Consider the following 26,420-nt stretch of genomic DNA (forward strand, 5'->3'; position numbering starts at 1 on the left):
GGATGCTCAGCTGCGCCACCCAGATCTGCATCGGGAATCAGGAACGAGTCCCCTGGCTGCTGGGAGCACTCTCAGCCTTCAGCCCCTTGGGTGTGGCTTCTGCTGGTGAGAGTTGCCTGACTCAAGATGTACGGGTCTAAAATCCTGCCTTCCAGTCCCAAATGGGGACACCTCTGAAAGGTCACCTTTAGAATGCCCTGCAGGGCTGGCTGAAGCTTCTGTTGAGACTTATGGCAGCTCAGCTTTGCCTCTGACCAGAGAGGCCTCCTCTCCTCCCCTCCTCTCCCCCTGCCCTTCACTTCTGCCTCCTCCTTCTCCTCCTCTTCTCTCTTCTTCCCTTAGCTTTCTTCTCCCCTCCCGCTTTTCCTCTCTTTTTTCTTTCCCTCCTCTCTGCTCCTTCTCCTCCTCTTTTCTCTCCTTCTTCTCCCTCCTCTACCCTCCCTCCTCTTCCCTTCTTTTCCCTCCCTCCCCTCCCGCTCCTGCTCCTTCCCTGGTTTTTCTTCTCCTTCTCCGCTGTCCCTTCCTCTCTCCCCTCTTATCTCCTCCCCTCCCCTCCCCTCTCCTCCCTTACCCTCCCCTCTCACTCTCTCCCCTCCCTTCTCATCCTCTCTCCTCCCCTCCCCTCCGCTCTCCTCCCTTACCCTCCCCTCTCACTCTCTCCCCTCCCTTCTCTTCCTCTCTCCTCCCCTCCCCTCCCCTCTCCTCCCTTACCCTCCCCTCTCACTCTCTCCCCTCCCTTCTCTTCCTCTCTCCTCCCCTCCCCTCCCCTCTCCTCCCTTACCCTCCCCTCTCACTCTCTCCCCTCCCTTCTCTTCCTCTCTCCTCCCCTCCCCTCCCCTCTCCTCCCTTACCCTCCCCTCTCACTCTCTCCCCTCCCTTCTCTTCCTCTCTCCTCCCCTTCACTCCCTTCTCTTCTCTTCTCCCCTTCCCTTCTCTCCCCTCTCCTCCCCAAGAGCACTCCCTTGTCAGCCTCCTGCCAACTCCATCTCAGAGCAGGCTTCTGGGGCACCCAACCCAGGACAGCAGGCCAAAGTGTGAGAAACTCCAAGCAAATCCAACAGAAGACAGCAGCCAGCCAAGTTGAATCCACTTTTTAATATTGTAACCATAATGCAAACAAGCATAATAGGCTTTTGTTGAATCCCATAAAATTGGAAGATGAGAACTATACAGAAGAAGAGCATGCGACAAACACAGCCTGGACAGCCTCGCAAAGAGCGTGGGGTGGGTGTCAGTCCTTCAAGGAAGGTGCTGGAGCACAGGGACACTTGGCAGAGATTAGCAGCATTGAGAGCTCAGAGGTAGGGGGGACGGCCGAGTTTCTGACAGCGTGTGTGTGTGTGTGTGTGTGTGTGTGTGTGTGTGTGCGTGTGTGTGGTGAGATGCGACCAGGTCTGCCCACCTCCCCAGCTTCCCAAGCCCGGAACGGACACTGCGACGTGGGGTGCTCGGCACCGCTCTTTGGGCCTTCTGGAAAACCACTGCTGAGCCAGGAGTGTGAGTCTTAACGATCACAACGAGAACACAACAATGAAAACAGTGGCGGCAGAGCACAGGACATGGGAGGGGACTGAGACCCAGCTCAAGAGCACTGGATCTCAGTGGGTCTTAATCAGAACCAACACCAAGGACATAGTGTCTTATCGAAATGGACTGCCATCCTCTGTTCTGGCATGGGAGGGCTTTTTTTTTTCCCCCCCACAGGGTCTCATTCTGTTAACAAGCTGGAGTGCAGTGGTGCCATCTCGGCTCACTGCAGCCTCTGCCTCCTGGGTTCAAGTAATTCTCCTGCCTCAGCCTCCTGAGTAGATGGGATTACAGGTGCCCGCCACCACACCGGGCTGATTTTTGTATTTTTAGTAGAGATGGGGTTTTGCCATGTTAGCCAGGTTGGTCTCTAACTCCCGGCCTCAAGTAATCTGCCAGCCTCGGCCTCCCAAAGTGCTGTGATTACAGGCATGAGCCACCACGCCCGGCCTGGGAGGGGTTTTTGAAAGCATCCTGCCCTCCCCATGCCTCCTCCCCCAGATACCCTCAAATCCCACTTTGGCAGCAGATAATGGAAACAACCATTGGGCTAGGCAAAGTTTCTGCCGCGTGCTCCAGGAAATCTATAATGAGAAGTCCTGGGGTAGCCAGCAGAGATTCTCTTGACCCTGAAGTCCAAGAGAGGGCTGTTGCCCCCTGGGGACGTTGGGCAATGTCTGATGACATACTTGATTGTTACCATTGGCAGGACACTGCTACAGGTACCTCGTGGATGGAGGCCAGGAATGTTGCTCTGCTTCCTACAGTGCCCAAGACTGCCCCCACAAGAAAGAATTACCCAGCCCCAAATGCCAATAGTGCTGAGGTTGACAGACCCTGCGCCACAGTCTCCTAGAACTTACAGTCAAATCTGGGCACTTCGATGTCCTGGAGTCATTTTCTAAAAGACTGCAGGAAGCAGTGCATGGAGGCAGATTTGTTCTTTCCTGCCAGGGCCATCTCGTTAATAAGGGACTGTGTTTTGGACCAGACAGGCATAGCCCGCTCGACCAGAACTGTTTGGATACTCCAGAACAAAACAAACTCATATAAACATACTAAGGCATATTGGCACCTGACCACCTCCCTCGCATGTGGCTTTGATAAGTATTAATAGGAAACAGACTCTTGACAGACACTGCTTTCCATGGGTGAAAGTGTACCTGGGTCGTTACATTTGGGGAAAGGCAGCTTTTCTTTTGGGGTCCCTTTGCCACGAGGCAGGGACTGGCAGTGGGCCAAGGATAGGGAGTGTGAAATAAAGGGCAGAGGCCAGGCCAGGTTGGCCTCCAAAGGTCAAATCCCTGTTCATGGGGAACATCTGTGTTGACTCCTTGGGAGGCAGGCCCCTTCCCTCAGACCCTCAGACCTGTGTTTCCTCAATTCAGCGCCTGGTCTTTTATTTTAATTTTTTTAAGAAACAGGGTCTTGCTCTGTCACCCAGGCTGGAGTGCAGTGGTGCGATCCTAGCTCACTGTCACCTCGAACTCCTGGGATCAAGTGATCCTCCTGCCTCAGCCTCCCAAGTAGCTGGGACCACAGGAGCATGCCACCATGCCCAGCTAATTTTTTTTTTTTTGGTAGAGACGAGATTTCGCTATGTTGCCCAAGCTGGTCTCAAACTCCTGGCCTCAAGTGAGCCTCCCACCTCAGTCTCTCAAAGTGCTATTACAGGCATGAACCACCATGTCTGGCCTACTTTTTGAGACAAAGAGGACATTCGGATGCAGGAGACTTTGAAGGTTGGGGACAGCCAGAGAGTATGAATGGGTTATAAAGGAAGACTAGTTAGTGTTTCTCTCTCCTTGTTGCTTCCTGGCAGTCTCAGACTACCTTCCTGATACAGACAGAAGGCTTTGAAGACATGGTGGCCACAGCGGCATGCTGGGTATCTGGGGCAGCGGGTAGGGAAATATACAAGGAAACATGGCTGGCTTAAAACACAGGCTAGAAGTCCATGGATTTCCTAACGGCATGAATGAAAAGGCTGCATTAGGCGCTGGTGCTATAGGAGTGAAGGGGCTCAGGCATCTGGATTGCCCATCCTATTAGGACCATTTGCCCTACGAGCTAGGTCAGGACACCTCTCACTTGTTTTGAGCTTAGGGCAAGACCTGACCTCTTTCAAAGTCCAGAGCAGGCAGCTGCTGAAAGTGTGTTTGGCCAGAAGATTCCGTGTTCTTAGCCAATGTCTACTGGCTGGGGGTCAGTTTTCCCTCCGGGCATCTGAGCGTGGCTGGACTTGGGAAGGATTCACCCTGTCGACTCCAGAGAAGCTGACTATCACATCAGCTCTGAAAACTCATCTTTTCCCTGAGCCTGCTCTTTGGAGACCTCTCTCTCAGCTAGGGGCAAGATGTTTTATTTTATTTTATTTTATTTTTTTTGAGACAGAGTCTTGCTCTGTCACCCAGGCTGGAGTGCAGTGGTACAATCTTGGCTCACTGCAGCCTCCACCTCCTGGGCTCAAGCGATCCTCCTTCCTCAGCCTCCCAGGCAGCTGAGACTACAGGCGCATGCCACCATGCCCGGCTAATTTTTGTATTTTCTTAGTAGAGTCAGGGTTTCTACTAACTGGCTGACTGGTCTCCAACTCCTGACCTCAACTGATACACCTACCTCGGCCTCCCAAAGTGCTGGGATTACAGACATGAGCTACCGCGCCTAGCCTGCAAGATGTTTTAATTTCTCCTTTGTTCTCACCCTCTACAATGGATGGGGCGCCAGGTACACTGATTCAGTTCCTGGAGTCTCTTTATCACTACATCTGCCTCTTCCCTCACTCAAGCCTTGGTTGCAGCAATAACCCCCAACAGCTCAATGGGCCATGCTCTGTACTGTGGCCAGAACTTTCTTTTCCAAGCATAACTCCAATCGCCTTAATGTCCCCTTTTGAAAAATACTCTTAGGCACTCCCTGTTGCCTTCTGAATAAAGCCTAAATTTCTTGTAATGCCACTCACCTCTCCCCATGGTCTGGTCCCAGTCCACCTTTTCTTGCCCTCCTCAGCTTTCCAAAGCCAGCCTCAATTTATCTTACATGCTCCCTGTCCATGCCTTTCCTCTCACTCTTCCCAATTTCTGGCCAACTCTTACTTTCCAGAAGCTACCAGTGAAATCCCATCCATTTCTCAAACCCCAGAAATTTATGTCAGTTCCAAGACCGGTGTCTCTCTCCATCAGATTATAACCTTTGGCCAGGCGTGGTGGCTCATGCCTGTAATCCCAGCACTTTGGGAGGCTGAGGTGCGTGGATCATTTGAGGTCAGGAATTCAAGACCAGCCTGGCCAACATGGTGAAACCCTGACTCTACTAAAAATACAAAAATTAGCTGGGCGTGGTGGCAGGCACCTGTAGTCCCAGCTACTCAGGAGGCCAAGGCAGAAGAATCACTTGAACTGGGGGAGGCAGAGGATGCAGTGAGCTGACATCCCACCACTGTACTCCAGCCTGGGTGACAGAGCAAGACTCTGTCAAAAAAAAAAAAAAAAAAAAAAAAAAAGATTCTAACCTTCTGCACGAGAGGAACTGTGTTTTTCTTATCTCTGCACACTGCCCGGTGCCTTCCACACACTGGAGAAGCAAGACATGTTATAAGTGAAAAATTAAAATGCAGTAAGTTTTGAATCAGGTACTGTAACTGGGCATTTCGTGGGCATTGTCTCATTCAATCCACCTTGTTATACAAGTGGGTATGCAGACTCTAAAAGGTCAAGTGAGCCGCCCACAGCCATCTGCACCAACAGGGGCAGAATTAGGATTTGCACTCAGGTCGGCTCCCAAAATTCCATTTTGATGGGTCTGAAGTGTCCCCCCCGCAAAAGAAAGACACCTGGCTGTCTCACGCCAGGGAAACCAAAAGAAGCCCTCTCTCCTCCCAAGGAGTTTAACATCATCTCTCTGCTCTTTCACGACACAAGCTGTGGGAACTGGATGCATAGTGATGGCAGGTGAGCATGATGTTCCAGCGTTCCTATTTCAGGAGACGTCTCATTCCTCCTGGCCAAACTCACTTTTGTGAAATGGGGCTGGAGCTGCTACTGGTCAATTCAGGGGGAAGAGGGAAATAAACAGGCCATACCCTGAATAACCCCCAAATACCCTGTCAACCCTATTTTGCTTACCCATTGCTTAATTCTATTTTGCACTTACGGTTGGCTACGAGGCCTGGATGAAAAGCCACCACGAGAGGGCAGTATTTCCCCACCCTTGATCGGAGCCTAACTCTAAATCTGGACTCCACTCTGGTCCTTGATAGGTTACTCGAGACAGGCTTTTGGTATCAGGAATTCTGGCAAATAAAAGAAACACATCAGATCGCTCTCCTGCCTTCTAGCCTGGAGTTGTGAAGCAGCTTGTGTTGGGCATTGAAAGGTGTTTACTTAAAAAAAAAATCTTTCTGGAGAAGAAGGATGAATCCTGGTTTTATAATCATTTCTTTGGACTCCTTGACAAAACGAGACAATGTTTCCGTCTGTCTGCTACTAGAAGGGCAGGCACATGCAGAAAGGAGGTGCCTGGCACATTGTAAGCTCTTCTAAGTATTTATTCCCTGATGGAAAAGCATTCCTGCATAAAGCTTGACTTGGAGTGTATAAAGCACTGATCAATTTGTCTTTAATGGGGATTGGACACAGCAGTTTCCTTCCCTGGGGAACTGGGGAGGTGTCTCCAAAGGTATAAAGGATTGGAAAGAAAGCCTTTGGGAGGAAAGCTACTAGGAGCTGGAAATGGGTTTGCAGGAAAGGAGTTTAGAATAGGCTTCCCTTCAGGATAGAAAGGGTGAGTGTGGGAGGCTAAGTGTTTGTTCTTTATATCTGTGGAAGAGTGAGCAGGGGGAATTGGGATTAAAGGAAGGCAGGGGGGATTATAGCTGGCATGAAGTCAAGCTCCATGTGGCAGGAACGGGACACTGGTGGGGGCTGCCAGGGATGGTAGAGCAAGGTGAGTCACAGATTGCCTTTTCACTTTAACAGTCTCCTGGCCTGGGCCCTTTGGGGTCTTGGTGCCCCCACTGTAAAGCCCTTTCAAAGAGGCCCAGTGCACTTCCTCTTTAGCAGACACCCAAACTGAACAACAAGATATGCCCACGCACAGTATATAAAAGAAATGTGGTTTTTCTGTATAGCAAGACACAACAAACAGGGTAGAACCAGCAGAACATTCCCTTTCCATCCTTGGGGACCCTGCAGTCTGGGAGGCCTCTAGGATTTCTTGTCTCTTTCTGGGAACTGCCTGACACTAATTTGTAGTATTTAAAAAAGTATACAAAGGGATCCCTTCTCACCATTTACTCTGAGCGAGTAAATTCAACAGGTTGCCTCTTAGGGAGGAATTGCACCAGCTCCAATTCCTACCGAAGACTTGGCTGCCCATTTTTGATCTGAGTTGAGGGTAATTTATTTGTCAAAATTACTTTAACAGGTTTAAAACTTTGGAGATCAACTGCAGAGGGCAACAAGCCTGAGGGACAAGTTCTTCCCACCCCAAGTTGTGGTTCCTATCGAAGAAGCCACGTAGGACTTCATTATGGCAACTCTCTCCAACCTCATCCACTTTAACCAGCTTACATTATTGCATGCCCAAGGGTGAAGCAGCAAGCCCCCTTTGGGGGAATAAAAAAATAACAATCATATTGTTACTTGATATTGTTTCCAGGCACCAAAGCTTTAACATTTAATCCATTCATATTCTTTGTATGACATTATGACTAGGAAAAACTGAGGACAAGTGACCCATCCAAAGTCACCCAGTGGCAAAGTGGGAAGATCCTTATTGCCACCAGGCTTCTTTGAACAACATAACTTCCAGGCCCCTTGGATGCTATTGCTGGAGGAGGGGGGAGTCAATGGATGTGGCCAAGTCAGGTGATTCTGGCTGGGATGGGTGGGTTTGGGGAGGGGATTTGCCCAATCCATTGGATGGGTTCATGTCACATGAGGGCTCTGCTCACTGGTATCAGAATCTAAAGGCATCAAATTCTGGGAATGCCCCTTTCACTGGGAGACAGCCCCTTTAATCAATTTCCCACTCCTCTCCCCATGCCCTGAACCCTTTCTAACTAGAACAATTATAGGGCTTCCAAATGTTTCAGGGACACGGGCGTGGACCCTTAATTATGGACACGCGAGGGATTAATATGGGCCAGGGACATGTTTCTTGGCATCGAGGGTCTTCAATGAAAGCAGTGGCGATCTAAGATCGACACACTTGTGCAGGGAAGAGGACGGACAGAGACCTGGCCCATCACACACACACACACACACACACACACACACACAACCAAAATGTCATCATAAAAAAGGAGAAAGGGGGACTTCAGCGGCTGAGGGACTGGCTCAGAGAGCTTGTGCCTAGTTCCTGCAGCCTTTCCAGGGGAACCTCAGAGAAAAAAACCCCCACAGCGACGGCCATGTTCCAGTGGTTTCATGCACCCATGAGTTGCCCTTGTTGGCAAGAGAGGGAGTGGGAACAGAGTTTTGTAAGAGCCACTGCAGATTAGAAAAGCATTGCATCGCAGCAGAAAAACTCAAGGAGTAAACCCAGGAGGGCCGAGGAAACCACTGAGGGGCGAGAACCCCGAGGAGGGAAACCAGGGCACGGCGACAAGGACAGGAGGCAGAGCGAGGGCCACACGGGGTCCCAGAGGAAAGGTTCAGCAGTGTCTGTCCGCGCTTACAAAACTTGCAGCTGGCTGGGCAAGAGGGTCCAGTTAGGAGCTGAAAACCCTGTGGAAGGAGAAGTCGGGGGGCAGTTAGTGCCTCAAGGGCGAGGCTGCTGTTTCCTCTGAGTGCCCCAGAGAAAATCACCCATGCTCTGGGCTCAGGGGCTTCGTCTCTTTCTTTCTATCTTTTTTTTTTTTTTTTTTTTTGAGACGAAGTTTCACTCTGTCACCCAGGCTGGAGTGCAGTGGCGCGATCCCAGCTCACTGCAACCTCCACCTCTCACTGAAATCCCAGCAGGGTTCAAGCAATTCTCCTGCTTTAGCCTCCCAAGTAGCTGGGATTACAGGTGCCTGCCACCACACCTGGCTAATTTTTGTATTTTTAGTAGAGATGGAGTTTCACCATGTTGGCCAGGCTGGTCTCAAACTCCTGACCTCAGGTGATCTGCCCGCCTCAGCCTCCCAAAGTGCTGGGATTACAGGAGTGAGCCACCGCACCTGGCCCGTCTCTTTCATTTATTCTCTAGCCCTAGTGTCTTGGACAGGACCTGGCACCTAGCAGGGGCTTGTTTTGAAAGAATGAATGAATGAATGGATGAATGAATGAATGAATGAATGCTCACAAGTACAACTGGCCGGGAAGAGAAACATTTAAAAGGACTTTTTTTTTGTCTTTTTAAAACGACTTTTTTTTGGTCTTTTTTTTTGAGATTGAGTCTCACTGTGTCGCCCAGGCTGAAGTGCAGTGACGGGATCTCGGCTGGCTGCAATCTCTGCCTCCTAGGATCAAGTGATTTTTGTGTCTCAGCCTCCTGAGTAGCTGGGATTACAGGCACATGCTACCACACCTGGCTAATTTTTGTGTTTTTAGTAGAGACAGGGTTTTGACATGTTGCTTAGGCTGGTCTTGAACTCCTAGGCTCAAGTGATCCACCCATCTTGGCCTTCCAAAGTGCTGGGATTACAGGTGTGAGCCACTGGGCCTGGCAAAAGGGCTTTTTTTTTTTTTTTTTTTTTTTTTGAGACAGAGTCTTGTTCTGTCACCCAGGCTGGAGTGCAGTGGCGGGATCTCGGCTCACTGCAAGCTCCGCCTCCTGGGTTCATGCCATTCTCCTGCCTCAGCCTCCTGAGTAGCTGGGACTACAGGCACCCGCCACCACACCTGGCTAATTTTTTGTATTTTTAGTAGCAATGGGGTTTCACCATGTTAGCCAGGATGGTCTCGATCTCCTGACCTCATGATCCACCTGCGTTGGCCTCCCAAAGTGCTGGGATTACAGGTGTGAGCCACCGCGCCTGGCCTTTTTTTTTTCTCTTGAGACAGGTTCTTGCTTTGTTGCCTAGGCTGGGGTGCAGTGGTGCCATCATGGCTCACTGCAGTCTTGACCTCCCTGGGATCAGGCCATCCTCTTGCTTCAGCCTCCCAAGTAGCTGGGATCACAGGCGCATGTCATCCTGCCCTGCTAATTTTTAAATTATCTGTAGAGACAGGGTCTCCTTGTGTTGCCCAGGCTGATCTTGAACTCCTGGGCTCAAGCAATTCACCCACCTCAGCTTCCCAAAGTGCTGGGATTATAGGCGTGAGCCACCACACCTGGCCTTAAAGGCTTTTCACAGCCCAGGGACTTGTGACCTTAAAGGCAATCATATGAGTCTACTGGCCACGACAGTATGTTTTCGAGACTGCTGTGTCATCGTAAGGGGAAAACAAAGGAGATGCCAAATTCAAGAAACGAGTGTATGCCTTGTGTTGGTGAAAAAAAGAGACAGCTGAGTCCCCACCCAATTTAAAGTAAAGGGCGTCCAGGGGTGGTTGCCAGGGGTTCCGTGGCAGGGACTGGGGCGGGGAGCACTGGGAAGTGAAATTACCATCAAGGTTGCTGTGCTATGGAATTCAAGTAAGGTTTAAATCACGAGACCTGGTCACAGTCTCCTGGTGCCTCAGCCTGTTTCCAGCAATTTCTAGAGGTTCAGTGAAATTGTCAAAATCATATGAATTGTAATTTGTGTTGATGAGAAAGCCCCCAGCCATTTAGGGGATGAGAGAGCCGGTGGAAAGGACACAAAAACTGAGCGCCAGACCTCCACCTAGCTCCAGGGGCGATCCCATTCTTCTCCCCACTTTCCTAAATGAGCAGTGTTCAAACACTTTTGTAGAAGAAACCCTTGCCCTAAATCTGATGCTAAACCCTAGTAGGTAAAAGCAAACAAGAAAGATACTTCTGGTAGAAATGTCACAGATCCGGCCGGGCGCGGTGGCTCACACCTATAATTCCAGCACTTTGGGAGGCTGAGGTGGGCAGATCACTTGAGGTCAGGAGTTTGAGACCAGTCTGGCCAACATGGAAAAACCCCGTATCTACTAAAAATACAAAACTTAGCCGGGCGTGGTGGTGCACGCCTGTAGTCCTAGCTACTTGGGAGGCTGAGGCACGAGAATTGCTTGAGCCTAGGAGGTGGAGGATGCAGTGAGCTGAGACTGTGTCACTGCACCCCAACCTGGAGTACAGAGCAAGACTCCGTAAAAAAAAAAAAAAAAAAAAAAAAAAAAAAAAGCAACTTCCCAGAGGTAGGAGCCATCATTCCACTAGGGGGTGCCCCAAACAGAAGCCGGCACCCAAAGCAGGGGTTTCCTCCCACACTGGATGGGGCCTCAGGGTTCCCCTGGAGGATTCGTTAAAATGCAAACTGCTGCATCCTAACTCCTGAGTTTCAGATCCAGCAGGTCTGGGGTGGTCTGGGAATCTGCATTTTGAACACGTTCCCAGATGGTGCTGATGCTGCTGTTTTGGGGACCCTACCGTGGGAAAGCCAGACATTCCTGCCCAGTAGGACCTAGAAGAGAGGGCTCTTCCTGCCCCTCACCCAGGGATGGAGCCAGCTTACTCATCGGTGTCTTTTTTGCTCTCTTCAATGAAGGCAATGGACTCAGATCTAAGGCGGTTGGTCACTTCATACGTTCGCAGGGTGACTCCGAATATATCCTCATGGTATCGGTTGTCATCCTACAAGACAGAAACAGCCAGAAAATAGCTCTGAAATGCCAGATACAGGCTTGGAGCAGGGGCAGACTCGCCTGACATCTGGAATAGAATATCCCTAAGGAAGATGGTTCCCAAAGAAATGAGGCTGAAGCCAGTGTCCCCGAAGTACCTTTGATCTTGAAGACTCTGTTCAGCAAAACTGTTCTCTGGGACGTGGGGCAACTGTTCTCTGGGACGTAGCCCAGTTGGCAAAGAACATTTAGGTTGCCATCTGGAAACACCGCTGCTGCTTGGTGGATTCTCAGGTGAAAAGGAGCGATGAGGTCCAATGGAAACCTCACCATTCCCCCTTTCCTTCCTCCCTCCCTCCAACGTGCTCCTGCAAGTTCAGGTCTGGGCAAAACTGGGTTTAGTGTGAAATAGCCCATGAGACCAGAAGAAAGGGGAGGAAGGAACAAGCAGCCGCATAGCACTCAGGGAACTCCCCACAGCTACCCGCAGTGGAGACTCCGTGGGCATGCACGAGTTTATCTGAAGATGAGCATCTTTGCTCAACATTGCCCAGAAAGAAGCAAGCAAAGAGAAGAACCTCCCTGGAGTCTCAAGAAACATCCCAAGTGACGACTGACTTGTGACATCTGAGAATTTACCAAGCTATGGGAGCTCCTGTGGCGGGCAGTCAATATTCTCAAAGGGCAAGAGGATCAAACAAGGGGAAAATGCATCTCAATGCTGAGGAAGGGCAGTGGTTGGGAGTGTGCGTCTGGCAAACCAGGCATAATCATGCACTAGGTTCCAGCCTCCCTTGGTCCTGAAGGTTTTGAAGAAAGTCACCCATCTGTAGAATGGGTTCATTTTCTAGTTCACCAGTTGGGGTGAGTTTTTTGTTTTTGTTTTTGTTTTTTTTTTGAGACAAAGTCTCGCTCTGTCACCCGGGCTGGAGTGCAGTGGCGTGATCTCGGCTCACTGCAACCTCCACCTCCTGGGTTCAAGTGATTCTCCTGCCTCAGCCTCCTAAGCAGCTGGGACTACAGGCATGTGCCACTATGCCCAGCTAATTTTTGTATTTTTAGTAGAGACGGGGTTTCACCATGTTTGTTGGCCAGGATGGTCTCCATCTCTTGACCTCATGATCCACCTGCCTTGGCTTCCCAAAGTGCTGAGATTACAGGTGTGAGCCACCGCACCTGGCCTTTTTTTTTTTTTTTTTTTTTTTGAGATGGAGTTTCACTCGTCACCCAGGCTGGAGTGCAATGGCACGATCTTGGCTCACTGCAACCTCCACCTCCCAGGTTCAAGCGATTCTCCTTCCTCAGCCTCCTGAGTAGCTGGGGCTACAGGTGCCTGCCACCATGCCCAGCTAATTTTTGTATTTTTAGAAGAGACAGGGTTTCACTTTGTTAGTCAGGCTGGTCTCGAACTCCTGACCTCAGGTGATCCTTCCGCCTTGGCCTCTCAAAGTGCTGGGATTATAGGTGTGAGCCACTGAGCCCGGCCGGGGTGAGTTTTTAATTCTCTTCTGCAAAATCCTGGGGAATCTTTAAAAGTGTGTCTCGAGGGTCACACTAAAGAGACTGAGTATATAGACGGCTCCACAGTTCTCGGATCTCTTTGTGCAGTGCCCAACCTGCACAACTACACGGGGCAGTGCTGCAGCTTCTGGGGCAGGAGAAGTTAGGTTAGAATGGGTTCTGTCTAGCTACCAGAGGTCCACTCACTCGTTATTTTCACACACAGCCTCCAGTCATATTTACTACACCTGCCTGCATGCCCAGCCATCCTTCTACTTTCTCTGTCATTGTTTGGGACCATCTATATCCTCTACCCTCAGTGCTAAGTGCAACGAATGGGAGCAGGGATATCATCGTGGCTTCCCCAATCATCGAGACAGGTTGGATGAAAAAGGGGGGATAGGAGAGGGGATGTAGGAAAAGGGACCTGGGAAGCCAGCCTGTCACGCACCCTCATCCGGCTGATGAACACGCCGGCATCCTCTGCCGAGAGCTTCCCCTGCTGGGTCATGATGCGCTGGATGGCTTTGAGGACATCAGCAGCCATGGTGACGTCCCCACAGACGTAAATGTGGCCCCCTTGCTCCTTCAGGGCTTGGTACACAGACTCCGCCAGCTGCTCCTGCAGGATGTCCTGCACGTACTTCTGCAAAGAGCAGAGAGCAGTGAGAAAGGGCTAGGCTGTGCAACGTGCCTGCCATAGCCCATGTCCTCCCAGGAAGCAGAGCCTGACTCAGGGGCTTGTGGGCAGGTAGGATCTTTTGTGAGCTGATCCCAGGGAACAAGAGTGAGGGACTGGGAAGAGTGAGATAGGGAAGGTGGGAAAGTCAATTGGAGGGTGTGGGAATGCATTGCTACCCTCTTTGGACAACTGGAGCTCAGCTCTGCTAAGGACCCTCCAGGGAGCTGGATAGGCTGCTTCCCAGAATGATCCCCTGGAGAGGGGAAAGACAGGGAGCATTCACTACCCACTTCTTTCTGCTGGTGGCCAATGGTCACCGGGTGTTAACACCTGCACATTTCCAGGTGTGCAGCTGGTTATTGCAGGCATCCTATGTTATAGTGCCAGGGAAGCCCTGGGCCGATAGCAAGAGATGGGGGTGAGGTGAGGGGCCGCCAGCTTCCACCTCTACAAAGCCGGCTGCTGTAGCGATAGCAGAAGGAAAAGGTGGGCTAAGGGGGTGTGAGGTGGGCACAAGGGGTGTCTAGTACAGCTCCAGGGAGCTCATTTGTTCAGGATGTCTTTAACTTGTCCAGGAAACTCCTGCTCTGAAGCTGATATTCAGCCGGAACATGCTGGCATGGCTGTAGCAACTCTTAAGACTGACATACTCCCACACTAGTTGTCAAACAGACACTGCCCGGACTCTCTGAGTGCCCCCCCAACCCGCTGCGATGTCCTGACTCCTTCCCTGGGACCCCCAGACCTCCCCAAGATCCAATGGAGCTTCAGTCTTGTGGCCCGTGTCCATTCTGACTAGTATTGCCTCTTATGGGCTGTTAAATTTATTTGTATTTATTTATTTATTTATTTATTTATTTATTTATTTATTTATTTATTTTTGAGACAGAGTCTCGCTCATTGCCCAGGCTGGAGTGCAGTGGCATGATCTCAGCTCACTACAACCTCTGCCTCCCAGGTTCAAGCCTTCCTCCTGCCTCAGCCTCTTGAGTAGCTGGAACTACAGGCATGCGTCACCACACCTGGCTTTTTTTTTTTTTTTTTAGTAGAGATGGGGTTTTACCTTGTTGGTCAGGCTGGTCTCAAACTCCTGGCCTCAAGTGATCCACTCACCTCGGCCTCCCAAAGTGCTGGGACTACAAGAATGTGCCACTGCACCCAGCTAAATTTTATATTTTTATTAGAGATGGGCTTTCACCATGTTGGCCAGGTTGGTCTCGAACTCCTGACCTCAAATGATCTGCCCGCCTTGGCCTCCCAAAGTGCTGGGATTACAAGTGTGAACCACCGCACCCGGCCTAAATTTAACTTCTGTTTTTAAATATTTTTAATTTTTACTTCTAATTATTTATTGTTTAGAGGCAGAGTCTTGGTCTCTTGCCCAGGGTAGAGTGCAGTGGCATGATCACAGCTCACTGAAGCCTTGACCTCCTAGGCTACCCTCCCGACTCAAGCTGCCCTCCTGCCTAAGCCTCTCAAGGAGCTGGGACCACAATCATACGCCACCACGCCCAGCTAACTTAAATTTTTTTTTTTTTTTTGTAGGGACAGGGTCTCAGCATGTTGCCCAGGCTGGTCTTGAACTTCCAGACTCAAGTGATCCTCCCACCTCAGCCTCCCAAAGTGCTGGGATTACAGGCGTGAGTCACGGTGCCTGGCCCCACATTTTTCATTATGGTAAAAACGTCATGTAACATGTACCGTTGTAACCACTTTAAAGTGTACGACTCAGTGGCATTAAGTACTCTTCTCAGTGTTACGGGATCATCACTATCTGGTTCCAGAACTTTTTTCTTTACCCCAGATGGAAACCCCATGCCCATTTGCAGTTACTCCCCATTCTCCCCTCCCTCAGCCCCTAGCAACCACTAATCTACTCTGTCTCTATGGATTTGGCTATTCTGGATATTACATATAAGTTGAATCTTATAATATAGGCTGTTAAATATTTTATTTCATCACATATATATTTTTGAGATGGAGTCTTGCTTTGTCACCCAGGCTGGAGGGCAGTGGCACGATCTCAGCTCACTGCAACCTCTGCCTCCTGGGTTCAAGTGATTCTCCTGCCTCAGCCTGCCAAGCAGCTGGGACTACAGGTGTGCACCACCATGCCTGGCTAATTTTTGCATTTTTAGTAGACAGGGTTTCACCGTGTTGGCCAGGCTGGTCTCAAACTCCTGACCTCAAGTGATCCACCCGCCTTGGCCTCCCAAAGTGTTGGGATTACAGGCGCTCAGCCTGTTAAATATTTTACATAGATATTTTCCCTACCCATGCTTTCTGAAGTACAGAGCAACTTCATAGAGGGGAAATCAGGAAGCTTAAGAGTGAGGGTGAGGGGTTTCTGAGAGTAGGATGTGCAACTGTGTACACACATGAGTGTGTACCAGTGTGCATGTGTGTTGGGCTGGGCTAGGGGTGGGCTGCTGGGGGTTACCTTTGGTTTGTCTGGCTCCCGGGAGTAAGCCGTGTACAGCTCTCTGAAGACCCCCTTGTTCTTGGCCTGCAGGGTCTCTTCCCTGTAGATATGATCTATCTTGGATTGCCGGCACCCGAAGACCAGGACCATGGGGCAGGGGTTCATTCCTGGGGACCAGGAAGACCTTATGTCACTGAAGGTTCTCTGCCTGATGTGCGGGGTGGCTGAGGTGCCAGGGATGGGGTACTGAGACCTTAGCGTGCGCCATGCAGATAGAGGCTCATGAACACTGGGGCAGGCAGATGTATGCGGGCACACACATACACAGGTGCGCACATGCACGCACATGCACACACATACACACACACGTACTGAGGAAGGAGGTGAAGTGTGTTCAGATTTTAGTGGATCTCCCTCCCAGGTCTCAATCCTTCCTTCTGCTCCTTGACTGCTGAGGAGCCCCCACCTGATGCCCAGACTCTGAGCCTAAGAGCCCAGACTCTGGAGCTAGATGGCTTGGGTTGAAATCTCAGCTCTGTGGTGATGAACAACGTACTCAACTTTTTTTTTTTTTTTTTTTTTTTTTTTTTTGAGATGGAGTCTAGCTCTGTCACCCAGGCTGGAATGCAGTGGCGCGATCTCGGCTCACTGAAACCTCTGCCTCCCGGGTTCAATTGATTCTCCTGCCTCAGCCTCCCAAGTAGCTGGGATTACAGGTGCCTGCAACTGTGCCTGGCTAATTTTTGTATTTTTAGTAGAGACGGGGTTTCACTGTGTTGGCCAGGCTGGTCTCGAACTTCTGACCTCGTGATCTGCCCACCTTGGCCTCCCAAAGTGTTGGGATTATAAGCATGAGCCACTGTGTCTGGCCTTTTTATTTATTTATTTATTATTATTTTAAGATGGAGTCTCACTATGTCACCCAGGCTTGAGTGCAGTGGTGTGATCTTGGCTCACTGCAACCTGCAGAGTGAAACCTGCAGAGTTTCACTCTTATTGCCCAAGCTGGAGTGCAATGGCACTACCTTAGCTCACTGCAACCTCTGCCACCTGGGTTCAAGCGATTCTCCTGTCTCAGCCTCCCGAGTAACTTGGATTACAGATGTGCGCCACCACGCCTGGCTAATTTTGTATTTTTACTAGAGACAGGGTTTCACCATGTTGGACAGGCTGGTCTCGAACTCCTGACCTCAAGTGATCCACCTGCCTCAGCCTTCCAAAGTACTGGGATTACAGGCGTGAGCCACCGCACCCGGCCACAACGTACTCAACTTTCTAAGCCTCTGCTTCCCTATTTGCAAAATGGAAATAATGGGACTGTTGTGAGAAATGAATGCGAAACATTACAACTCTGCCTGATACCTGGCAAGTACTTTATAAATGTTAGCTATTCCGCTAGAATGACAGTTTCATGGGGGCAAGTTTTTACTGATTGATTGATTGATTGATTTGTTTTTGTAATCATCCCTCAAATCAATGGAAAGGTTTTCATTTCTATTTTAGTTGTTTTTCTGTCTTGTTCACTGCTATGCCCCAATGCCTCCAATAGTGTTTGGCACTCATTAGGTGCTGAATAAATCCTTGTGTTTTTTTTTTTTTTTTTCTGAAACGGAGTCTCACTCTGTCACCCAGGTTGGAGTGCAGTGGCGCGATCTCGGCTCACTGCAAGCTCCGCCTCCCGGGTTCGTGCCATTCTCTCACCACAGCCTCCCAAGCAGCTGGGACTACATGTGCCCGCCACCACACCGGGCTAAATTTTGTATTTTTTAGTAAAGACAGGGTTTCACCGTGCTAGCCAGGATGGTCTCGATCTCCTGACCTCGTGATCCGCCTGCCTGGGCCTCCCAAAGTGCTGGGATTATAGGCGTGAGCCACCATGCCCGGCCAATAAATCCTTGTTTAACACATGCCACAATTTGGGTTTCTTTCTCTCTCTCTCCTCCCAAAGCTGATCTGCTGTGTCTTTCACACAGCACTTGCTCTTGAATAACAGTCTTTGCAATAATTACACAAGCATAGCCATTTGATAAGGACTAATGCCTATCTTTTCCAGGCTACTGGATTTCTTTTTGAAGAGATCACATCTTAACAGTCAAAGAAATGTCCTCTGGGCCTGGAATTTCAGGCCCCTGGGACAGGCTGTTTGGATTACATCATGAACTTCACCTGTGGGTCAGGCTGGTGCTACACGCCCCAGCTTTTCTGAGGCAGTGACGCCATGGAGAGACACCTTCACTGTTCTCTAGGGCTGCTGAGACACAGCGGGACCTCCTCAGGTCCAGGGGTGGGAACCAAGTGGCCGCTGGACTGTAACCCACCTTTGTGTTGGATATCAAATTGCCGCTGTTGCCAGAAGCTTCGGAAAGGGGCAATGCCGGTGCCCGGTCCAACGAGGATGCAGGGGACTTGGGGGTTCCGGGGCAGGTGGAAGCTGGGTGCTCTGGGCAAGGAAGAGGGGGTCAGAAGTCTTGCAGAGCTCAAATCCAATCAAGAACAATCGAATCTTAGGTAGACCAGGTGGCCATCTTCGGTAGACATACAATGAGACTTACGGCTCTTCAGCTGGGGCCAGGTGCCCCTTTTCAGGGTGGGAGTCTCACCGATTAGGGGAATTCCAAAAATGGGGGGTCCTCAGGGTCTGGCTATTTCTCCATTCCCCAATTCTTCTCACTGCTGAGCTCAGCAAATTCAACCCAGGGTTTCTCTACACTGGCATCATTGCAATTGGGTTGGACACTCCTTTGTCGTGGCACTGTCCTATGCATGGTAGGGTATTGAGCAACATCCCCAGCGTCCACCCACTAGATGCCAGGAGTACATATGAGTTGTGACAACTCAAAATGTCTCCAGACATTGTCAAATGTCCCTGGTGGCAGGGGTGGGGTGGGGTGCTGCAAAAATCACCCTGGTTTGAGAGCCACCATTTTTTTTTCTTTTTTTTTTTTGAGACGGAGTCTCACTCTGTCACCCAGGCTGGAGTGCAGTGGTGTGATCTTGGCTCACTGCACTCTACCTCCCAGGTTCAAGCAATTCTCCTGCCTCGGCCTCCCAAGTAGCTGGGATTACAGGCACCCGCCACCACCCTCGGCTACTTTTTTTTTGTATTTTAGTAGAGATGGGGTTTCGCCATGTTGTCCAGGCTGGTCTCAAACTCCTGACCTCAAGTGATCTGCCTGCCTTGGCCTCCAAAAGTGTTGGGATTACAGGTGAGAGCCACTGCGCCCAGCCCAGAGCCACTGGTTTAACCAACCGTGAAATCTTTAAATCAAGGAGTCACAGACTTCAGTGTGCAAAAGAATCACCTGGGGATGTTCAAGGTGCAGATTCCTGGGCCATGCAGTACATCTGGGCTCAGGACTCTATGTTTGAAACACCCCAGAGGACTCTGATGCCAATGATATGTGGATCATTATCAATGGCATGTGGACCATATTGTGAACATTCTAACCTCGATGGTTAAGAAAAATGATGGGCCAAAGCCAGTGTTCAGGTAGAGAAGTTATTGATCGACAAAACAGGTTAACTATAACTGGTCTAAGATCAGCTATAGCCTTTACAGCTGAGTTTGGGAGGAAAAGCTCCAATGAATGGGGGTGATTGGATTTTTTCCATCTCTAGGAAACCGGGACTGATTGGGAGTGAGCAGTAGAATTTGGCTAGAATTTCCACTAGCCCATACGGTCCATGAAGGTGGAGACTGTATTTGCATGGTTTTCCCTGATGGCTCCAGCATCTAGCCCAGTACACGCCCAAGTGAAATGTGTGTTGCATTGACTTGACATTGACCAGAGGACTTGCCTAGCTTGCTGTGCTGCTCTGATCTTGTTTCCTTAACAACTAAGAGAGACGCAGGACATTGGTCTCCATTGTGTGTCACCTAGCCATCTCTCCAGAGCCCTCCAGACTGGTCCACCTACCCCAACTTGAGATGTCAATATGCAGATTTGAGATGATTGCTCATTTTTCTCTACTTATTACTCACCCTCTCACGAAACAGGGGACCACTTCGTCAGCCTGTATCCGGTTGAGCCAGGAGGAGCACACGCCGTGGTGAATTGGTCCTTCTCCATCTAGCAGAATAACCAAGGCAGTCAGGGCCACCCACTGCTCCCAAGCAAGGCCTCCCCTCCTCCCTCCAATGCAAAATGCCCACAGGTCCAGTGCCAAGTTTATCCTTTGGAATTCCTCCCCAGGATCCCTTCTTCTGAAGGGCAAGAGGAAATGGTATAGCTGGGGTGACTTTGTGCCTGTGCAACCATCCAGGGTTCTATTGGGTAGGGGTGGGTCGGATTCGAATCCTTCCCTATTGAAGGGTGCTTTTGGTGGCTTGCTGGGCTTCTGGGACAGGCACTGTGCATTTTAATTGCTTTATCTAGGAGGAAAAATACAGGGCAGAGCTTGGGTTATCTGACTTACAACCAGCTGGGCATGATACAGCAGAGCGCTCTCCCAGGGAGTGAGTGGTGGTGGCTTGTTCTCGCTGCTGCTTTGGGGATATTAGGGGGTGCCATTGTAAATACACATCTTGCCTCTTTCCTAATTCTGCTCAGGCTTGGCTCTGCACCAGGGGACAGTTCACCTGCTGCTTCTTCCCCCCAGTTTTCTGGTCTTGGGGGTGAGTTTCTTCCCGGGGATTTGGGATTTAGCCTGCAGGCGGTAGTTTAGGGAGCCCTCCAGAGGCCCCTTGGGGGAAAATGCAGCCGAGGAGGCTCTCCCAGTGCCTCCGCCCACCTCGAGTGCGGTAGGAAACGATGGCCACAGTGAGGTGCACTTCATCAGGGTACATGTCTGGGGAGGAGCTGATGGAATAGTAGCGGGGCTGCAGCAGGGACAGCTGGGTCAGGAGCAGGGTGGCTGGCATCTGGATAGATGGGAACTCCTCCAGCACCTCCACGATGGTGGGGTTCTTGCCCCATTTCCATTCCTCGTACTCCTGCAAACCCTGTGCCAAGGAGACGGACAGAGACAAGCTTGAATCCAGCTGCTACATACTTCCCAGGAGGACCTGAGGGGGTCCAGGAAGAAGGCAAAATAAAAGTAACAGTTGGCAGGTGCGGTGGCTCATGCTTGTAATTGCAGCGCTTTGGGAGGCCGAGGAGAGAATCACTTGAGGCTAGGAGTTCAAGGCCAGCCTGGGAAACATAGTAAGACCCTGTCTCTACAAAAAATTAAGAAAAATTAGTGGGATGTGGTGGTGGATGTCTGCAGTACCCCAGTTTCTTGGGAGGCTGAGGTGGGAGGACTGCTTGAGTTCAGGTGCTTGAGGCTGCAGTGAGCTATGATCATGCCACTGCACTCCAGCCTGGGTGACAGAGTGAGACCCTGTTGACAGACAGAAAGAAAGAAAGAGAGAGAGTGAGAAAGAAAGGAAGAAAGAAGGAAGGAAGGAGAAGGAAAGAAAGAAAAAGAGAGAAAGAGAAGAAAAAAGAAAGAAAGAAAGAAAGAAAAAAAGCGAGCAATAATAGTTAACACTTGAATAGCAATTATTCTGTGCTAAGTTTTGATTCTCATGAGGACCTTACGAAATAGGTATTACTGTTTCCCCATTTTATAGATGAGGAAACTGAGGGTCATAGAGGTCCCATGGCTACTAGGTGGTGATGCTGGGTGAAACTGATCCTTGCTCTAGACAGTGTGTCCTCAGAATCTGTGTTCCGAGTCACTACACATTCCTGAAGTCAAGAGAGACGCACTATGGAAGGGAGTCATGACTCATGCGGGGAGTGGCAGGCATTCAGTGGAGACCTGTGATTCGTTGGTTGCAGAGTCTGGAGATGCATCTTCGGAGAGCTTGGGTCATGTTCATGACGGTGAGTGACAGCCCTGGAAAATCAGGTTGGGGTGTGTGGAGGACCATGTTTGGGGATGTGTTGACAGCAAAGCCCAGCTGTAACCAGGCAACAGAAGAACTCTCTGGAGCTCTGGAGTTATTTTTCCTTAATCTCAGAAGATGCCCTAGGCAGTCTCTGATTGCTGGAACAGAAGGCTCAGTTTCTGAGACCAGGGTGCGAGTGCACTGCGTAACAAAGATTTTCACCGTGTTCCTAAAGACTGTCCTGGCCTTATTTATTTATCTATTTAAAAATTAAAAAAACATTTTTTTTTTTTTTTTGAGATGGAGTCTCACTCTGCTGCACAGGTTGGAGTGCAGTGGCACGATCTCAGCTCACGGCAAGCTCTGCCTCCCGGGGTTCACGCCATTCTCCTGCCTCAGCCTCCCAAGTAGCTGGGACTATAGGTGCCCACCACCATGCCTGGCTAATTTTTTGTATTTTTAGTAGAGACAGGGTTTCACCGTGTTAGCCAGGATGGTCTCGATCTCTTGACCTTGTGATCCGCCCACCTCGGCCTCCCAAAGAGCTGGGATTATAGGCGTGAGCCACTGCGCCCGGCCTGTTCTGGCCTTATTAATAGGCGATGGCATCCTTGACATTGTGCTTCTCAGACCTCCAGCCTGACTGGCCTACAGTTGCAGGAGCAACATGGACCAAGAGCCCTGGCCTCTCAACTCTTTGAAACTGACATCACCTGAAACTGACATCCATCACCCTGTTGGTGCCAGGCCTGGCTTCCCACAGGCTGCTCCCTGCCAGTGACCAAGCACAGGAGTCTCCAGGGCTACTCAATGACCTTGCTGGGCCTTCCTTAAACTGCTCTGCCATCTAGAACGTTCCCATCCAACCTTTCTTCCTTTTCCTTTGGTTGGGGTTAGATTTGTTTTGAGGTCTGATGGTTCTCCCAGCCTTATCTGATCCCTTTCCATTTTCTGTCACACAGGTGTTTCCCCTAATAAAAATCCTTGCTCATTTAATCCTGTCTTCAAGTCTGCACTTTTTGGAAGAAATGAACTAATACATATGGGTTATATCAAATTCTACTATGTCTGTCTGTCTGTCTGTCTGTCTATCTGTCTATCTATCTGTCTGTCTATCTATCTGTCTATCTATCTATCTATCTATCTATCTATCTATCTAATCTATCTATCTATCTGTCTATCTACCTATCTGTCTATCTATCTATCTATCTATCTATCTATCTATCTATCTATCTATCTATCTACCTGGAGACAGATTCTCGCTCTGTCACCCAGGCTGGAGTGCAGTGGCGTGATCTCGGTTCACCGCAACCTCCGTCTCCCGGGTTCAAGCAATTCTCCTACCTCAGCCTCCCGAGTAGCTGGAATTCAGGTGCCCACCACCAAACCAAGCTAATTTTTGCATTTTTAGTAGGGACAAGGTTTCACCATATTGGCCAGGCTGGTCTCGAACGCCTGACCTCAGGTGATCCGCCTGCCTCGGCCTCCCAAAGTGCTGGGATTACAGGCGTGAGCCACTGCGCCCGGCCTATTTATTTATTTATTTATTTACAGAGATGGGGTCTTATTTATTTATTTATTTATAAGATGGGGTCTTGCTCTTTCACCCAGGCTGGAGTACAGTTGCAAGATTGTGATTTACCACAGCCTCGAACTCCTGCGCTCAAGTGATCCTCCCACCTTAGCCTCCTGAGTAGCTGGGACTACAGGCATGTGCCATGACACCCAGCTGATTTAATTTTTTTGTAGAGATGGGGTCTATGTTGCCTGGGTTGGTCCCGAACTCCTGGCCTCAAGCAATCTTCCATCTCTGCCTCCCAGAGTGCTGGGATTACAGGCATGAGCCAGTGTGCCCAAATTCTACTTTAAATAAGGTAAAAACAGTGCAATCTAATAGGGTACCAACAGTGCAACCTATGATCCTTCTTCCTATTAGCCACCCTCTCCCATTAATTAAAAGTTTTAAATCAAAATCAAAATTATACTTGCAGATAGTCTAAAAAGTTAAATAACTTTGTAAAGCTTATGATTAAAAATAATAGTCTCCTGTTCTACCTCTGCCATCTGCTTCCAACTCCCCGGAGGTAACTACTTACAGCTCTTTAAGTGTTCCTTCTGGTATTTATTTTCATATTTCTAAATACTACGCACTCGCTAATTAGCCTCTTCCTTGCTGCCCACCATTCAATCCTGGACGGCAGAAGAAAGCTAAGCCATCCTGTGCTGGGGGCTTGCTTATTGGGAAGGAGCCCCCATTGGGAGCAGTGTGGGTGGTTCTCCTGGGTAGAATTCTTACTGAGCAAGGCTTTGCAGCGGGCTGGGGCAGGTGATCCCAGGGTTTCTAAGCAAGGTGGTAGAGGCTACGTTTGGTTCATTTTACAATCAGAGACCTCTGATCTCTAGTAGTCCCACCTGCAGCTCCTCTGCTTTGGCAAAAGCTCATCATTTGCAGCCACATGGATAGAACTGGAGGACATCATGTTAAGTGAAAGCCAGGCACAGTAAGACAAATTTTGCACATTCTCACTCATTTGTGGGAGCTAAAAACTAGAAGCAAAGTCATGAAGATGGAGAGTAGAAGGAGGGCTACCAGATGCAGGGAAGGGTAGTGGGGAGGGGTGGGGGAAAGTGGAGATGGTTCATGGGTACAAAAATAGTTACATAGAATGAATAAGATCTAGGCCGGGCGCGGTGGCTCACGCCTGTAATCCCAGCACTTTTGGGAGGCCGAGGTGGGTGGATTACCTGAGTTCGGGGTTTGATGGTGAAACTCCATCTCTACTAAAGAAAAAACTACAAAAATTAGCTGGCCGTGGTGGTAGGCACCCGTAATTCCAGCTGCTCGGGAGGCTGAGGCACAAGAATCCTTTGAGCCCGGGGAAATGGAGGTTGCAGTGAATCGAGATTGTGCCACGGCACACCAGCCTGGGCTAGAGAGTGAGACTCTGTCTCAGAAAAAAAAAAAAAAGAAAAAAAAGAATAAGATCTAGTATTTCCTAGATCTAGACAAGGTGACTATAGTCAACAATAATTTATTGTATATTTAAAAATAACTAGAAGAGTGGAATTGGAATGTTCCCAACACAAAGAAATGATGAATGCTTGAGGGATGAATACCCCATTTGCCCTGATGTGATTATTACACATTGTATGCCTGTATCAAAACATCACATGTACCCCATAAATATATATATCTACCAAGTACCCATAAAAATAAAAATTAAAAAAAAAAAACGAGAAAAAACCTTATCTTTAAACTAAGGTGTGGTGAGATACTGTTTCTTTTTCTCCTAAGCATGGGCTAAGATGGCACTAATGGAAACTCAAGGTTCCAAAGGAAGACAGAAAGAGTTACAATAGCAATTTCTGTTGTAGCCAGGGAACTGTTGATTCAAGGGAGTCACTCTTGCTCTGCCAGGCCTTAGAACTGGTGGAAGACCAGCCATGTTGGACCAGCCAATATGGCGACCTACAGCAAATAATGGCCCCCTTGGCTCAAGACTTCCATCTGCTGGAAGCCTGGTAATAACAGTTTTCAACTCTTTAATGATGAGGAGGTGAAAGGCGCCCCCTAGGGTTGTGCGAAGCCTGGGGACCCACCTTGCTGAGGACCAGCAGACGCTGCTTCTCCTTCTCGCTGGTGGCTAGGGAGGCAAACTGCTGCAGCTGCAGGGGCGTTGGCGGCGTGGTGATGTCCAGGTAGTACTTGAAGGCCTGGAAGATGGTGCAGGGCGGGAGGCGGTGCTCGTCTGTCCAGTTACTGATGACACCTGTGGAGGTACAAGGCAGATGAGGGGTGGGTGTGGGAGGGCTTGAGTCCAAGTCGGGGGTTCAGGTCTGCTCCTGGAGCAGAGGATGGGGCCAGGAGAGGAGGGTAGCTCCAGAGCCAAGCAACCTTCTAGCTCTCCACCTTCCATGCCCAGAATCCAGGGGATTTCATGTGTGCAAGAAGCAAATCCAAAATTAGGCAAATGAATCCAAAAATTAAGAAAAATACAAGAAGAGAGGAGAAAAATATTAAAATAGCATGACATAGTCCACTGGCGTTCTATACAACAAGCCCCCAGCTGCGCGTGACAGAGATAAGCCTATTTCGGCCCCATGTATCATGGCATGGTATCAGCCTCTCACCCCCTGAATGGGATGTTAGTGTTTGTCATTATAAACACTAACACTTATCTAGCACATCCTATATGCTGAGTACTATTATTAGTATTTTATATTAGCTCATTTAATCATCACAACAATCCAAGACAGTGTTATTCTTCTCCCTGCTGAGAAAAATAGAAGCACAGAGATGTTAAGAAATTTGCCCGAGGTCACACAGCTCATAAGCGTGAAGTCAGGCAGTGTGGCTTCAGACCTTGTTCTAACTACTATAATGTACTCCCTCTATATACTCTTCATCCAGTATGTCCCTAAATATAAGCCTCTCCTCCGTCAGGGGTTCAATCCCAAATAAAAAGCTCTATTTCAACACAGGGGAAGTACTGTCTGGGTTGGATTTATTTTTATTTTTATTTTATTTATTTATTTTTTTGAGACACGGTCTCACGCTGTTGCCCAGGCAAGCGCAGTGGTGCGATCACAGCTCACTGTAGCCTTGAACTCCTGGGCTCAAGTGATCCTCCCACCTCACGCTCCTGAGTAGCTGGGACTACAGACGTGTGCTACCATGCCTCACTAATTTTTTTTTTTTTTTTTTTTTTGAGATGGAGTTTCGCTCTTGTTGCCCAGGCTGGAGTGCGATGGTGAGATCTTGGCTCACTGCAACCTCTGCCTCCTGGGTTCAAGCGATTCTCCTGCCTCAGCCTC

At 49.5% G+C, this 26,420-nt stretch overlaps 1 protein-coding gene across 1 annotated transcript in view; it reads right to left on the reverse strand.

Moving 5' to 3' along the window:
• Positions 1-5,042: 5,042 nt before the first annotated feature.
• NOS1 (nitric oxide synthase 1) overlaps positions 5,043-26,420 on the reverse strand; it is a 207,583-nt gene continuing 186,205 nt past the window's right edge. Inside the window, exons 24-31 of the mRNA XM_054527663.2 lie at positions 25,206-25,375; positions 20,522-20,732; positions 19,773-19,860; positions 18,109-18,230; positions 15,809-15,957; positions 13,138-13,332; positions 11,078-11,196; positions 5,043-8,255 (exon numbers count right to left, since the gene is read on the reverse strand). Coding sequence (XP_054383638.1) covers positions 8,240-8,255; positions 11,078-11,196; positions 13,138-13,332; positions 15,809-15,957; positions 18,109-18,230; positions 19,773-19,860; positions 20,522-20,732; positions 25,206-25,375 — 1,070 coding nt within the window. The 3' untranslated portion in view covers positions 5,043-8,239. The remainder of the gene's footprint in view (positions 8,256-11,077; positions 11,197-13,137; positions 13,333-15,808; positions 15,958-18,108; positions 18,231-19,772; positions 19,861-20,521; positions 20,733-25,205; positions 25,376-26,420) is intronic.

The sequence above is a fragment of the Pongo abelii genome, chromosome 10, assembly GCF_028885655.2.
Source record: "Pongo abelii isolate AG06213 chromosome 10, NHGRI_mPonAbe1-v2.0_pri, whole genome shotgun sequence".
NCBI lineage: Eukaryota > Metazoa > Chordata > Mammalia > Primates > Hominidae > Pongo > Pongo abelii.